This window comes from Sorghum bicolor, chromosome 2 (genome assembly GCF_000003195.3).
Source record: "Sorghum bicolor cultivar BTx623 chromosome 2, Sorghum_bicolor_NCBIv3, whole genome shotgun sequence".
NCBI lineage: Eukaryota > Viridiplantae > Streptophyta > Magnoliopsida > Poales > Poaceae > Sorghum > Sorghum bicolor.
This window is the reverse complement of record NC_012871.2, coordinates 21,614,456-21,631,953: the sequence shown is the minus strand read 5'-3', so window position 1 is coordinate 21,631,953 and position 17,498 is coordinate 21,614,456. Positions and strand designations below refer to the sequence as shown.

The following is a 17,498-nucleotide window of genomic DNA, read 5'->3' as shown; positions in this document are numbered from 1 at the left end:
TCAGGACATTAGGTAGTACTTCAGCTACCTACCAGGACTTCTAGGGCTCCTTGCTTTGCCAGGCACCTACATGGAGGAGTGGGTGTGAGAGTTCTATGCGTCAGTGTGGATTGCCCCCGACCACAGCTACATCCACTACACCTTGGCAGGCAGAGACTACAGGGTCACAGCTCAACGGGCACATGAGACTTGGGGTCTGACAGCTTACGACACCAAGATTCACCAACTTTGCTATGGCAGCTTCGAGCCTCCACGATGACCTCATGGTGGTGAGCTTCCCCCTATGGACTTTATCTCACCGTATTTCCGTCAGCCTTTCATAGAGGGTTCCAGTCGCTCAGTTGGAGGTCTTACCCATCCTGTATCTTGGACTTTGTGATGAGGAAGACTCTCCTCCCGAGGCCTGGTTACCGTGACGGTTTCACTAGGATCCAGCAGTGATTGATAGCTCACTTGGTTGCTCAGAGGGAGTTTGACATATGGGATCTGATTGTGTCAGAGATAGAGGATACTATAGCTGAGGGTTTCAGGGGTCGTCGTCAGCTACCCTATGCATATTGGATCACTCTTCTCATTCTTCGTACTAGGGAAGACCCTCTCCCACCTCATATTCAGAGGGAGCTAACTGACATAGAGACATTGTTCCCACACTACGACCCTAGGCAGATGATGAGGGCACATGTGAACCTCCAAGCTCCAGCACCTCCTCTAGCACCATGTGGCAGAGCTCCACCAGTTTCACCTAGAGCGACTCACAGTTCAGGGGCAGTTCCAGAGACAAAGGAGGAGCAGGACATAGCTATTGGGTCAGTTGCAGATGCCGAGGCCGAGGGGGAGTTTGACTTTGCGTCTGATAGTTCTGATGATGACTATCACCTACCTATCCCAGATCTCCCTCTGAGGCAGCATGACCACGAGGCAGGAGGTTCTTCTACTACTATAGACCCAGCTTTACTTGCTATTCTTGAGGGCATGAGGGCAGATCAGTAGAGGGCAGCTAAGGAGCAAGCTAGGAGAGACAGAGAGTAGGCTGCTATTAATGCAGCCATGCAGGCCAGGCAGGCCGAGCTTTAGCGACAGCTTCTCTCTTTCCAGAAGCAGTAGTTTGTCTTCCAGGCCCAGCAGACAGCACTGATGACAGCTCTCATGGTAGTGGCAGGGATCACTTTACCATAGGTGCAGCTTCTAGGCACATCCTCTGTCAGGCCACCGACTCTAGTGTTACAGCCCAGTGGGCTTCAGAGTTAGTCTCAGCCTCTGCTCCAGCTACCTGCTCATAGCCAGCCGTTCACGACTCCACAGCACCAGGTCTCTTAGGGTGATATCTCCTCTGGCTTTGAGGAGACACCTCAGTTTACACCTCTATGCTTAGGGTTTACACCACAGTCTGCCTCTACTTCTCAGCTTGTGTTGGATTCTTCAGCGAGGCAGGATCTGTCGTTTTATTACAGTGCTCTGACTGGCCAGCCTACTCCACCTCCTCTACAGGCTCCTACAATTTTCACTTTGCTAGTTACCACTCAAGAGCGTCTGTCGTCGTCTGTAGTGCCGTCTGAGCAGCTTGCACCGTCCTCTGTAGTTCCAGAGACTTCAAAGACTGCTACTGAGTCTATACCAGCCTCTTTAGTAGGTCTTGAGACTCTGGCAGCGACACAGATAGCTACAGAGCCCACAGAGCCGACCCAGACTGCTACACCAGCACGTACACCATCAGAGAGTCGGTCAGCTTCCTCAGAGTCTACGGCAGATGGCACTAATGATGATGCAGCTTAGTTTGAGGCAGTGCCACGGGACTCCTCCGCTCCACCTCCACCTTCAGCTTCTTAGGTTTTTGGCGCTTGATGCCAATGGGGAGAGAGTAGAGTATGCTAGAGTTAGGGGGAGCTAGTGAGTGGGCTTCGATTCTTTTGTGTGCTACATCATGCATCATGTTTACTTTTCATGCACTTGTGTGAGATACTTTGCTTATGAGATACACTATGCTATGGTTGTGTGACATGACTTATGCTTCATGATGATATATTTATGTCATGTGTTTGGCTCATATTGCTTTGCTTCCGCGTTTTTACTCCGATATTTTATGAGCTATATGTTGTTATATCCTGTTGTACACATCTCACATTTTTGGATGCAGGATGTCAGACTTGGTTGATATAAGCATGCCTAATCTCTTTTTGATCTTATTGTCTCATACTTATAGAAACCAAGTCATTTGAAAACCTCACTTCTTTTATACTCGAGAATATTGTCATCAATCACCAAAAAGGGGGAGATTGAAAGCATCTAGGCCCCTAATGAGTTTTGGTGATTAATGACAATGTTGATTACTATGACTAACATGTGTTTTGCAGAGGCAAAGTCATTTAAGTTAGGTCATGGTAATGGTGATCGATGGACTAGATCGTTCATACCGACTTAATGGTGGAAATCGTTTTGGTTTTCAAAGGATGGTTGGACATCGTTGGGACTAGACTAGGTCTAAGTGCCATATGGTGAAGAAGGGCACTTAGAGTAGTTTAGGACTTTGTGTTTCCTTTGACCGTACTATTAATGGGGCATTGAGCGGGTAGCTTGACCTAGGCAAGGCTTTAGGTTTAGGTGTGGTGCACACTTGGTAAACCTAGCACTAGGCAGCTCTAAGAAAGTCCTTAGATTGAGAGGAACAAACTTCGTTTTGGAAAGATCGAGTTTCGACGAAGTTTGGATGCCTAAAGAGGCATCAGACGCTGCACCGTCCGGTGGTGCTGACTTTGGTCAGCATGGCTGGGTGCCTAGGGTTAGGCACTGGACGCACGCACTGGACTCGCTGGGGTGGATCCGGTCCTATACCCATAGAGGTCTACAGTTGACCAGGGCACCGGACTCACCGAGGAGCGTCCGGTCCCATACCCAGGGAGGGTTAAAAGTTTCCCTCACACCGGACGATGGCACCGGACTCACTGAGGGTGCGTCCGGTGTACTGTTAGAGAAGGTACAGTTAGCCATTAATGGGGCACCGGATGCTCTGTGCAGTGCGTCCGGTGCAACATTGAGTGCGTCTGGTGCTCCCATTTTTAGTGGAAAATGGTGGGCCGGCCCTTGGACTTGATGGGGAGTATTTATACTCCTCCACCTCGTCCATGGGAGGTCTCTTGCCCATTTGATCAGTTGAGAATCACCTTGTGGTGCAAGAGAGAAGCAAGAGCCTAGAGAGGATTGAAAATTGAGTGATTTCTTGAGTGAATCCTTCTCTAGTTGAGTTCCAAGAGTTCAACTGTGCATCCACCACTCTCTAGTGCCTTGTTTGGGTCAAGTGAGAGTTATTGGCTTGTTACTCTTGGTGATCGCCATCACCTAGACGGTTTGGTGGTGATTGGAGGCATGAAGACCGCCCGGAGTTCTTGTGGGTGGCTTGTGTGAAGCTTCTGAGCGGTTTTGGGCGATTCACCGTGACGGAGTGTCGAATAGTCAGCCCGTAGAGAGCACTTGGTCCTTGCGCGGACCAAGGGGGAGCAAGACCCTTGCGCGGGTTCTCCAATGAGGACTAGTGGGGAGTGGCTACTCTCTGATACCTCGACAAAACATCGTCGCGTTCTTCTTGCTCTTCTCCTTTACTTTCTAGCATTTACTTTGAGCATTTACATTCCTAGAATTGCTATGCTAGAATAGGATTGGAATTAGGGTGCAAAACTTTTATTCGATAGCTCTCTAGAACACACTAGGCACAAGGGGTTGAATTGGAGCTTATAGGTTGCTTAAATTTTTAGAGAAGCCCAATTCACCCCCCCCCCCTCTTGGCCATCTTGATCCTTTCACTTGTTCATGCCTCATGGACCCTGTATCGGCTAAAATAGTCGATCTAGTTAAGCTTAAAAGAATAGCGCGCATGCATGAACCCATTTATGCATTAAATGAACTAGTAATCTGTGTTGAATTTATTGAAGCCCGCTGGCCATTAGACCAGGTGAATATAGATTTAATACAAATTATGAAAGTAATCTACGGAAACCACAGGTTGTTAGACCAGTTTTAGTAAGTTATTGTTTATTTGATTGATGAAAGGATAATGCACGTCAGCTATCTTTTATCTTTATATATAGCATATCGGGTAAATAGCTGATCCGGTAATTTATACCCGTAAGATGCAATTGATCAATACGTTTGATAATGCTTATCTTTTTGCATCGTTTCAAGGAGTTGACTTTTTAGTTAATTTCCTTCATTCAATGACTTCTCGAGGCCATACATCTCGGAACTATCTGGCAATAACTAGCAGGTTCCATAATTTGACATTTATCCTTTTACCTTGTCAATTTTTAGGTCAAATTGACTGGCACGCCCCAGAATCAATTCACCAAGCTTGTGCGTTTATGGCTCAGGAGGTCTAGGACTTCAACTCCTGCACTCCCTTTGAGAGCCCCCGAGATTGTTGGTGTGAGAAACCAATTTTTGCACCAACAGGTAGCTTATACCTAATTGATTTCAGTGACAATGAAAACCAATTAACATCATGCTTGCTTAGCAAATCTAGTCTGGGATGGTTGTGGCATATAAGGTTTGGTCATGTTGGAATGAAGCAATTGAACAAACTATTAAGGCATGACTTAGTTAGAGGTTTGAAGGATGTCACTTTTGAGAAGGATAAACCATGTAGTGCTTGTCAAGCCATAAAGCAAGTTAGAAATGCACATCCTAAAAAAAGTGAAATGAGCACATCAAAGGCATTTGACTTATTGCACATGGATTTATTTGGGCCAACAACATACACTAGCATTGGTGGCAACAAGTATGGCTTTGTGATAGTTTATGACTACACTAGATACACTTGGGTGTTCTTTCTCAATGACAAGAGTGATGTTTGTGATCTATTCAAGTCTTTTGTCAAGAGGGTGCAAAATCAGTTTGAAACTACTATCAAGAAGATTAGATGTGATAATCGTAGTGAGTTTAAGAACACAAAAATCGAGGAATTGTGTGATGATCTTGGCATTGGACATCAATTCTCTGCAACATACACTCCTCAATCTAATGGTGTGGTTGAAAGAAAGAATAGAACCTTAATTGATATGGCTAGGTCAATGTTTAGTGAATACAATGTTAGCCATTCATTTTGGACTGAAGCTATCAACATGGCTTGCTATTGTAGCAACCGTCTCTATTGCCATGGGAAGCTTGGGAAGACACCATATGAGCTATTGAATGGAAGAAAGCCCAACATTGCATACTTTAGAGTGTTTGGTAGCAAATGCTATATTCTCAAGAAAGGCACAAGATTGAGCAAATTTGACAAGAAATGTGATGAAGGGTTCTTACTTGGTTATTCCACCATAAGCAAGGCATATAGAGTTTGGAACTTGGCAAGTGGCACATTGGAAGAAGTCCATGATGTTGAGTTTGATAAAACCGAGGGATCTCAAAATGAAGGTCAAAATCTTGATGAGAGGAGATCAATTGGTAAATGTAATGAAGAACATGGATGTTGGTGACATAAGGCCAAGGCAAGTTGATGACAATGGTGATATTCACATGATCAATCAAGAAGTGCAAATTGATGCAAATGAAGCAAATACCAGTGGTTCTCATGGTGATGATCAAATCAAAATCAAGCTAGTGGAAGTAATCAACTTCCAATACTCCAATCCACAAGTATAGCAAGGGATCATCCATTGGATCAAGTCATTGGTGGTATTCAAAGTGGTGTACAAACAAGATCAAGGCTAGCAACCTTTTGTGAGCACTATTCATTTGTCTCATTTGAAGAACCAAAGAGAATAGAAGATGCATTGAAGGATTCCGATTGGGTAAATGCCATGCATGAAGAGTTGAACAACTTCACTATAAATCAAGTTTGGGAGCTTGTTTAGAGGCCAAAGAATTATAATGTGATTGGTACCAAGTGGATCTTTAGAAACAAGCAAGATGTAGATGGTGTAGCTATGAGAAACAAAGCAAGATTAGTAGCACAAGGCTACACTCAAGTTGAAGATCTTGATTTTGGAGAAACATGTGCACCGGTTGCAAGATTAGAGGCAATTAGAATCTTATTAGCCTATGCTTGTGCCCACGACATCAAGCTCTATCAAATGGATATGAAGAGTGTATTTCTAAATGGATACATCAATGAGTTGGTTTATGTTGAGCAACCTCTCGGTTTTGAAGATGACAAGAAACCCAACCATGTTTACAAGCTTAAGAAGGCATTGTATGGTTTGAAGCAAGCACCTACAGCATGGTATGAGAGATTGAGAGATTTTCTTCTCTAAAGGGTTCAAGATGGGAAAGGTTGACAAATCTACTATCTCAATGGACCTCCTAAATGACTGGTGAATTGCCCTAAACCTCTAGTTGTGACCAACCACATGGAGGAACATTGCAACCTGCTCCTCAGTAGAACAACCACTAGTTTCTCGAACATGGCCTCAACCTCTAAAAAGGTTGCATCGAGCAAAAAAGGGAGCTCTGGTCATACGTAATATAGCTAGACACTTAACATTAGTGTTGTTAAATATCATTTGGAGGGTTCTTAGCCTATGCTGCTCGCGTGACCTAGGACCATAAGATACAGGCAAAAGTTGGGCCCTAATTCTTCTAAGTCTAGTCACCAAACAAGAAAACATAACCACAACAATGGCAACTACTTTTCTGGCCATCATCTCACGCTCAGCATTTGGATTCATCTACATGCATTCAATATTCAAAGATACAACTCGGTTCTAGTAGACCCTGACTTACCTCGACATGAAAGTGCAATCATTCAGAGCAACATGGCTGCATAACAAAAATGCCTCTGGTGCATTGAACGGATTCATCATCGACCATATCAAAGCACTAAAAAATTTACAGAGTAGCTACAAACAAAAATAGCACAGTTGCATAACACAAAAATGCCTCCAGTGCAATGGATAGATTCATGATCGACCATATCAAAGTACCAATAATGGAGCATACATGTGTAGGTGCTCGAAATCACCATTCATAGCAACTATACCAACATCATGGACCTAACCTATGATTCCACAGATAGAAATCGAAACCAAAAAAGGGCAAGACCAAACCCTAGAATCAAAGCAAGGGGTATTAGGGAGGATTTCACCGACGGTGAGTGAAAGAAGCGCAAGACAGAGAAAAACAGCCACTTAGGAAGAAGTAGCGAAAGAAGCGCAAGACCGAGAAAAACAGCCACTGAGGAAGTAGCGGATATAGTGCAGCAGATCGACCCCAAGACTAGTTGCACTACCGCAAGATGGAGAAGATGGAGGAAGATGAGTCGATTGCATCCATAGAGCCCAACAAGAGGAGCGTCGGATAAAGATGCAAGCAGGTGTGGGCCGACCTACCAGCCTGCTCGGCCCGCCTACAAAAATAGGCCTTGTAGACATTGCAGCCTCCTACTTCAAGTGATGCGGGCCTAAACAGTCAAGCCTGCGAAGCCCAAGAAACTAAAGCAGGCACCTGCGTTAGCCTGCAAGGCTTGTGCGTGGGAAGCACATAGGCGCCGCATCCGCCACATGAGCGGACTCCTACTCGAGCGCCACATCCGCAGCGGCGGCGCTAGGGAAGCGTCAGTCAATTGCTCCAGTGAGAATCACTCATCTGCTGTCGGTGAGAATCACTCATCTACTGTTCTTCTTCTCCCTTGTTCTTGTTCTTCTAATCTGAATCTTCTTGTTTTTGTTGGTGTCACTAGTCACCATGGCTGCCGCCCTACCTCCAGATGGACGCGAGGCGTGGAGCCGCGAGGCCTCCGCCGTCGGCACCCGCGCCACGGTGCACGGGCCGCCGAGCACAGAGAGGAGGTCCGCGGCTACGCCCTCTGGGGAGCTGGCTGATGTGCGGGGTGAGGAGGAGGCGCAGCAGGAGACATTGGCTAAAGACCTGTAGAGTGTGCCCATCTTGGTCAGTAGATATGGAGGTTCTACCTCTTGATCAATGTGATTGTTATCTATTACTCATGCCCATCCACACTGTCTCACCTTCTAATTTGTAATTTGACATTGCAGACACAGTGAGTCGGTGTTCATCAAGAAGTATGGTCACTAGAAAGTGGCTTCGGCGTGGAGTTGCTTCATGTTTCTCGTAGTTTAGCAGTAGTGTTTCTTGTAGCTTTCAGGAAATAGCACAAAAGATTGGTGAGGTGATTGTCAAGTCTTGCTTGGAGAGAGGGCTTGAATTCTGCTAGAGAGCACGGGCTTCAATTTTTTCATATCTTCAGAATCACTTGTATTCTCTGTTTTCTGCATATGTCAAACACAGTTCTTTTGTAGGCCTTGGCCTTGTGCAGGGTGCAGACATGGCCACTCTTTGATCATATCATGTTTTTATAAGAGTCTTGTATTTTGATGCTTCTCTAATTAATATTAGCATGTACTCCCTCCGTTCTAAAATAAGTGTCGTTTTCGCTTCCCGAGAAATAACTTTAACTAAATATATAGTAAAAAATATTAATATTTATATTACATAATTAGTATCATTGGAAAGATCTTTAAGTCTAGTTTTTTAACAAATTTATTTCGAGATATAAATATTGCATGTATTTTCTACAAATCGAGTCAAACTTGTGGCACAAAAACCTAAAACGACACTCTTTTTGGGACGGAGGGAGTATCTCTCTTGTTGTTTGTAGCAAAAAAATTAGATGTTGCAGGAACTAGTGCAGTGCATCCTTAGACCAGTCTCAGTGGCCCATTTCAATATATTGTTTCCAAAACAAATCTGCTGACATGGCATCAATGAAACGAACAATGAAACAACCTCCACAATATATGAGTTTCACCTCGATGTTTTCTAGGCTAGGCAAAGCATTTAATTACTGCAAAATGATTGGATTACATGCAAGATGGTGAAACAATTTAACCTTCAGTAGGGATTTCATTCCGTTTCACCACGTGGGAAACAACGCCCGCGCTTCACCGCGTGGAAAACAACGCCCGCGGAGTTTCACCGTGGTGAAACTACTTCTCTCTCCTCTTCATTTCATGAAAAAATACAGTTTTACTGACATAACGTTATAATAAATGTACATGATATTCTGATAAAAGCCCCACTAAAACTGCCCTTAGCGCCGGAACAACTCGAGACAGCTCAGCAAGGTCTATGTTTCCGACGGACGCCGATGTGTGGTATACAATACAAGTCTGAGCATCTCATAAATCAAAACTAATCTAATCAAATTTATTTATCCGTTCATTTGGCTACAATGAAACTCGAGACAGCTGAGCAAGGCACTCAGTCGTGAGCAAGTTGGCCGCAGTCCTCGATGACTACGGTCTGGGACGTGGCACCGGACCCAGAGCCGACGGCCTCCATCTTCTGCACGACGGCGTAGCCATCGACCACCTTGCCGAAGACGACGTGCTTGCCGTCAAGCCAGGACGTCTGCGCGGTGCAGATGAAGAACTGGGAGCCGTTGGTGTTGGGCCCCGCGTTGGCCATGGAGAGCACGCCGGGCCCCGTGTGGTGCAGCTTGAAGTTCTCGTCGGCGAACTTGGCGCCGTAGATGGACTCCCCGCCGGTGCCGTTGCCGCGGGTGAAGTCGCCGCCCTGGCACATGAAGCTGGGGATGATGCGGTGGAAGGCGGAGCCCTTGTAGTGCAGCGGCTTCCCCGAGGAGCCCAGGCCCTTCTCGCCCGTGCACAGGGCGCGGAAGTTCTCGGCCGTCTTGGGCACCTTGTCGGCGAAGAGCTCCATCACGACGCGGCCGGCCTGGGACTTGCCGATTAGGATGTCGAAGAACACCTTGGGGTTCTTGGCCATGGCGGATGCCTTCTCGGCTTTGCTCTGTTCTGTCAAAGCGTCAAGGCAAAGGGGAGTGTCATCGTCGGAAGCAGGTTAAATAAAAGCATACGGGAGAAATCAAATAAAAGATTTTCTGTTCAAGGGAACCAAAATGTGCAGCGTCATCCTAAATATGACATGACCAAGAGAATCCTAGCCTCCACGTAAGGTGGCAGGAGATCATGTTAATCTGAAGTGGAGATGACGAGGACGATTCATATGGCACAAGCTTTGAGCTCAATAGGCCGATTGACGCCTAGAAAGCCTTCGATATGTGCTTACAGTTCGAGATCAAATCCAGGACGAAACGTACACAAGACAGTAAATTAATCAAGAGAAAGGAACAGAGGACCTGAATATCTACCAATCAGATAAGGTGAGAGGAAGGGGAGGAAGGAGACTAGAACTCACCTCAGCTCAACAGGTCGCAGGTCTTGGACTCTTCGGCGGCGGCGGCGGCGGCGGGAAGAAGAAGAGGCGGCGGCGGGTGTGGCTTGTGGGCAGAGGAGGCAAGCAAAGATAAAGGGAGAGGAGGGGTTTAGGGTTTGCGAGAGAGGAGGAGGTGGGCTTTAATGGGCCGCTATTTTCCTCGGCCGTATGCGTCGTAAAGCTTGGCCCCGAGATCCGGCGCAGTGCTGGCCCAGCCCAACCCCTGTGGTAACCAAAATTCGTTTTTTCCTACAATATTTGTCTAATCTAAATAGAAAATTTGCAAAATTATATTACTGTTGCCTGTTGTATATCGGCGGAATATTGGTTACCACCGTTCAATTGGCGGAATTTAATCATAACTTTTATGTATGAATTCCGATGGAGATAAAGTTTATATGAGAGTTATAGAGAAAAAATATAAGAGAGAGATTTACAACATTATAGTTCACGGATTTTTTTCATTTAAGATCGTTTTGATACCCAAAAATTGATACAATGTTCATATGCGTATTTGTAGATCTGAACATTAAATTGATTAGCTATCAATATGGTTTCAAACGAAAAAATTGTATACTACAAAATTGTAGATCTTTTATGCATTTGTGGAGTACAATATTTGTATAAATGTTATCCCTATATGAGGTTGTATGAAGGAGTTATGATTTTTTTTTCTAAAATATGCTAGACTAGCTAATGGATAAATCCTAACAATTTATTCTCAACATTACGTAGCACATCTTCAAAAACAAGTATAAATTTTTCATATAGTCACATATATGGAGATAAAATTTCTACAAGAATTGTATTTGATGATGAAATCTACCACCTTTTAGCTCACAATACTTTTATTTGAAGCCATCTTGGTACCAGAATAATGGATATAATGTTTAGAACTACAAATATAGATATGAACATTATATGAAACTTTTAGATTTCATACGATCTCAATGAAAAGGTCATAAACTATAAAGGTTTATATTTTTCTCTTCATCCGAGCTCATGTATAAAAGTTATGATTTGTTAAGATAAGCTGGTAGAAAAAAATGGTGACAGATATTTTGTTAGTTCAACCACCGATATGTAATTCCCACTACTTCAATTGGCGCTACTAGTATAGTTTTGTAACTTTTTGATTTACTAGATAAATCTCTACCGAATACTAACAAGGCAAAAATTCAGCCAGAAATTTTGTCTTGATCATCCCAATTCGAAATTAAATAGGTTTCCGAAAAGTGGAAAGTTTTCGGTACTGTAGCACCTTCGTTTGTTTGTGACAAATATTATTCAATCATAGACTAACTAGAATCAAAAGATTCGTCTCGTGATTTACAGTTAAATTGTGTAATTAATTTTTGTTTTTGTTTATATTTAATGTTTTATACATGTGTCACAAGATTCGATGTGACGGGAAATCTTGAAAACTTTTTGGTTTTCAGAGTGAACTAAACAAGGCCCAAATCCAAATCAGACTAACTTTAGAAAGATAACTTATAAAATTAAAACAATAGGCATTAACAATCTCGATGATGCAGTTGTTCATGGGAGCGCGCAAGGTCGCTTCGGGGGCAAGCACGTCAGGCATGCGCGACAGGCCTCTAGCGTGTTCCCAAACTGCCAACACGACAGCGGCGATACACCACAGTGTGGCAGCGTGCGGGCATCAGGACGTGGGCCACGCAGCCACACTAGGTGCCTAGGCTTGCCGCTCACAGCCGTTGAAACGCCTAAGCACCACAATAGGATGGCTTAGGGGCTGTTTAGATTGAGGATGAAAATTTTTTGAGTGTCACATTGGATGTGTCGGAAGGATGTCGGAAGGGGTTTTAGAAACTAATAAAAGAAATTACATAGCTCGTCAGTAAACTGCAAGACAAATTTATTAAACATAATTAATCTGTCATTAGCATATGTGGGCTACTGTAGCACTTAAGGCTAATCATGGAGTAACTAGGCTCTAAACTGTATAATTAGTTTATTTTTTTATCTAAATTTAATGTTTTATGCATGTGTTCAAAGATTCGATGGATGGATGAAAATTTTTTGGGTGGGGAACTAAATAGGGTCTTAATGGAGCCGCGCGTGCGGCCAATAGGGGCACAGGCCATGCAGCTGGTTGGTCGCCTGGGCTCGTGGCTCACGACCGGGACGCCCCACTGTAGGGCGGCTTGACGAAGCCACACGCGGCCATAACTGCTCTGCAAGCTCCGATGAGAGGTTTGGTGGCGGCGCTAGTCTCTCGTTGATGGCACCTCTCAGCTTGTCTCCGCGCGTTCCAACGTAGGCACTACCTGCTTGTCAGCTCTCCTCTCTCAGCTACGCAACGCGAGAAAGCGAAGAAGAGAATGTGAAGCTAAGGTCTTTTTTTGATAGCGGCGACTAATTGGTTTTGTTTCCGATAGGAGCGTCTCAGATCTCATATTAGCATAAACGGTTCAGATCGAGCTAATAGCTAGTAGGCTTGCGGGGCATCGCAAACCAGTGTAGTTGAGTAACCCAAGCCCACTCAGCCAAAGTTAAGCCTACGCGTGCATTCAGCTAGGCAAAAAGGCCAAATAAACTGTCTTGTTCTCCGTTTTTTCTCTTGTTTCCGTCTTATTTTTATCTTATGTTATATTTTTGACCAATTTGTTCAGAAATGTTCCATAGTGTGGCGTCTTGGTGCTACTCTTTTCATGATTTTTTTTTAAAATATAACTCTATTTTTTGTTATAAAGATAAACAAATTAATAATAAACACCATATTACGGGTCTTCAAAACATGGACCATTGCCTTATAAATAAATATTAATATATTCAATCTCAAGTTGTCGATGTAATTTGATTTATAAAAAAATATTAGAATTACATAAATCAGTTGATAGCCTAACTAATCAAAATATAAACTGAAATTTTGATTTATTTGTCATCAAATCTAATCCAATTAAATGTTTCTCCAAGCATATACCGGTGCAAATCTCTAAGTTGTTCATATAACAAATCTCAACATGGGTTAACATATGGAAATCAAGAGAGATCTCGATCATACTTTGTACTCATCAATAGAGAGACCAATTATTGACAGGATGACGACTAACCTCTTACCGTCTTTAATAAGATTATAAAATTAGATACTTTTGTGGATCCTCAAAAGAAGTCATGAAACCTGATATCTAACTCTATCAACACATGAATAGTATCATTGTAGCTGTGCAGCATGCTGAAATGAACAAGTTAAACCGTCGATAGTTCTTTTGTCTTCCGTTGCAACGTATGGACATATTTACTAGTATTTTATAATAAATAAATAAATAAATAAAATATCATCCGCTGGCATCCTCACGTACCCACTATGCGGCGTTGAACTAGAGATCAGGTAGCCGAGTAGACCTCTCAGCCTTCTAAACTGCCCTTAAGGTTGCTTGGCCAATTCATTCCAATCCATATATGATGAACTCAAATGTTCCTAATCCATGTGAATTGAAATGGACTAAAGTGTACTCCTTCCATCTTAAAATGAATGATATTATGGGATACATGCCAGTTAAACTTTATCAAGTTTGATTAGTTTTATAAAAAATATTAGTAATATTTATATTACTAAATAAATTTATTATGAAAATATATTCTGTAATTTATCTAATGATACTAATTATGTATTACAAATATTAATATATTTTTATATATATTAAAAATGTTTAACTTCTTAGAAAGTGAGAATATCATATATTTTGAGACGGAGGGAGTTCCTAACAATCCACCAAAAAATTAGGGAGTGTACTGGATATATTAAAGGTAAAATATATTTAGATCTATTAGTACTAATGGTTAGCTAGCTAATAGCTAATATTCATTATCAGAGACCTATTTGATCCACCTACTAATATGTTGCTAATAGTTGGAGCCACAAACCTGCTAGTGGAACTAATAATAAATGACCTCCTAGCTAATAGTTAGTGTTCTATTAGCATATCCATTTTGGATCAAATAGTACTAAAAATGTTGAATTATTTCACTCGTAAAGTTAAAAAAACACAACTTATTACCATTTAAGTTTCTTCTAGCTAAATTATCTTTTGATATAGATATAGATATTCTTCTAGCTAAATTATCTTTTGATATAGATATAGACATAGATAGAATGATACCCTGCATGTTGATGCAGTTCTTAAAAATAAAACCCTTACATATAAGAGTTAACTCAACATGCTCTTACTTCCATTCTTTATATATTGGAACTGGGCAAGGCAATGAAAAATCCTAATAAAACCTGATAGAATTAGATTTATAAGATAATGGAATGAAAAAACAAGTAACAATATTTGGGTGCCTTCTTATATTTCTCATTAAGCCTTGTTTGTTTGAACTTTTGGCCACATTTAGACTATTAGATTTTGAACTTTTCAAAAGCCAAACAACTCTCATTATGGTTGTTTACAAGGTTTATCTCACCTCATCCATATTGGCACAGCGACATAGACATCTACGGATGTCATGGCGGGCCTGTTGGAACTTAATTATATACTTGATCGTGGCGTTAGATTGAGAATTCAAATGGTTGTTTAATTTTATAGCTAGAGGACTTAAATGTGAATCTATGAAAGGTTTAAAAGTCATAGTATATTTTACTCTTTTATGAATCTGGTCTGAGTATGTTTTGAGTGCTACATGGAACCTATTTTCACAAGTGCCCGTTTTGCTCCACCTCTGTGTCATTTCATCTTTGGTCCTTATTTCTCCACCTCTGTGTCATTTCATCTTTGGTCCTTATTTTAAATTATTATACGTTCTTTATCTATACCTATATATAAAGAGGTAAAATTTCAGTCTGCCTTTTTTCTGTCCGCTCTCCCTGTCGGCCTTCCGTCGCCGTCCGATGTCGTCCGCTTCAATCGTGGTTACAAAAGCTGATTTATGGACGCGAGCCCAGGAGAGAGAGGTGGGCCACGTGTGCCAGCTTGCCACGGTCCACATATACTACATAGGCCTTGTTTAGTTCACCCCGAAATCCAAAAAGTTTTCAAGATTCTCTGTCACATCGAATCTTGCGGCACATGCATGAAGCATTAAATATAGACGAAAATAAAAATTAATCATACAGTTTGACTGTAAATCACGAGACGAATCTTTTGATCCTAGTTAGTCTATGATTGGACAATATTTACCGCAAACAAACGAAAGTGCTACAGTTCCGAAAACTTTTCAGTTTTCGGAACTAAACGAGGCCATAGTTTCTTAATTCTGTAAAGGCTGCAACAACGTCCGATGGCATGATGATGTACCCTACCTGTAGTAGGAGTATCTCTGTATTTTTTTTATTTTTTGCGAAAAGGAGTATCTCTGTATCTGGCACACGTACAATTCTCCTTGATGCATGTTTAAACTTATTTGGTGTAATGCTGCAGTTTGATATACGTACTATTCGACTGTTTTAGGAGTTGAATGACTAATTTTTGCCCTTGTCCAAAAAAAACTAATTTTTGGCGAACTAAAATTATGGCAAATCACAAATTTTAGTCATCAATTAATTCATTATAAAAAAAATTGGCACACCAATGTTTATGTCCAAGTTTTAGCAAGTCACGAGAAACTTCTTATATCTATACTTATCTATAAAGGGCAAATTTCTTTTCTGTCCGCTTGCCCTGTCTGCCTTCCGTCGCCGCTCGATGCCATCCGCCGCAATAGGTTGTGGAGAGAAAAAAAAGAATAGAATCTTTTCTAGAGTTCCCAATACAAAATCTCCTATTCTTGATAATACACATCAGAGCATGTTAAGAATAAAGAAAGTACAGAGGTCTAGGTGCAAAATATTTGTCCTATTATGTTACTTTTCTTTTATTCTTTAGTTCGGTTGAAAATTGATAAATACGTAGTAATTCATAGAAAAATCTAAAAATTACAAAGCAAATTTCATTCAGCTCCACATATGTAGATCCATGCAGTAAACAAAAAATATCACAAATTTTATTATATTTTTTTTGCTGGAGATGCTTGCCTACGCCTTTAAGTGTAAATTTAAAATTGTAGTTATCTTGCTCCAATTATTATAAAAATTTTATGTTAGCCTATTTAATGTGATGCTTGATTTGTGGTAAAAGTTTTGACACCATTTCTGCATATTTCACTAATTTACTAAGTTAGCTAGATTTATGCTTACTAAATAGTTTACAATCAATTTAAGTATGTAAAAAAAATATAAAAAAGGATGTTTCCATTACCTTTGCATGATGTGTTGTTATGTCATATGAACACTTCATAAGTCCATGTATTCATAATCTACATACATTTAATTGATATATCATATTTCATAAGAATCCCAATCTAAATAAAAAATAAAGCTAGCAACAAACTTCTCATGTTTTAATATAATACTAAGGTATATTAAGAGGTAATATTAGAGTAAGATAAGATTTTCCTAATTTCTATTTTTATTATTAAATTAATATGTCTCCAAGCTACATATTATTATAAATATTAACTACCTAATACCATAGATGTCATGGTTATCAATAAAATAAATTATGAACTTTAAAATTTATAGATGTCATGGATATCAATCAAATAAATTATAGATTTTAAATGTTATAAAAAAGATAAATATAAATAGATATGTAACACTATGTTATCACTTTCTATGTCCATTTAATGTTTTTCTCCCGTTGCAACACACGGACATCTTTGCTAGTCACGATAAAGTGTCAACTTCTGGTGCATAAATTCAAATTAGGATTCAAAACCGGGCAGCAAGTTGTGTTGTGCGTGGTCTGGTCAGCACAGCGTAGCTAAAATACTGGTGATACAGTCCATATACGTATATAGACCAGCTAGGAGTAATAATAATGGTCAATGTTATACTACCGTGGAAGGAAAGACGACAGTGCACGGTGGACCAATGTCGTCATTCCTTCGTAGCAAAGCAAACAAGACACCCAAATTGAAACAGCAGCGCAGACCAGGAAAGACCGCGAGGCATGCTTGGAGAGGAATACGACGAGCAAGGAAACGGCCGTGGTAGCCGTCCCGTCCCGTCCCGTGTTTGGGCTGGGGTGGAACACCGGGAAAACAAGTGGTCCTGTAGCGGGAGTGGTTGAGGTGGGCCCGCGTTGGTCCACTGCTGGTGCAGGACCTCGCATCGCCGCGGTCAGTCGGGTCAGACGTTCCGTCTTCCCGTGGCAAGTGGAGGGGCACACGCGCACCACAGCTGCCAGGCCAGGAAGCCGCGTGGAGAGGGTCGATTCCACCGTCCCCACTGGCACCACTCCCCAGCCGAGCCGCCACCGCCAGGCGGATAGAGCCCGGCGTCGTCTTCTCCGACCCGAGGCCCCGCCCCCGCG

At 41.9% G+C, this 17,498-nt stretch overlaps 1 protein-coding gene across 2 annotated transcripts; it reads right to left on the bottom strand.

Moving 5' to 3' along the window:
- Positions 8,856-10,308, bottom strand: LOC8062274 (peptidyl-prolyl cis-trans isomerase CYP19-3). Of its 2 annotated transcripts, none has more exons than XM_021452339.1 (2): positions 10,165-10,308; positions 8,856-9,761 (listed from the first exon to the last, which is right to left on the bottom strand). In XM_021452339.1, the coding sequence occupies exon 2, from the start codon at positions 9,730-9,732 to the stop codon at positions 9,205-9,207; it is 528 nt and encodes a 175-aa protein (XP_021308014.1). In that variant the 5' UTR covers positions 9,733-9,761; positions 10,165-10,308; the 3' UTR covers positions 8,856-9,204. The 2 variants fall into 2 exon arrangements, with proteins under 2 accessions (XP_021308014.1, XP_002459866.1); XM_002459821.2 differs by having other exon boundaries at positions 8,856-9,756; positions 10,165-10,264.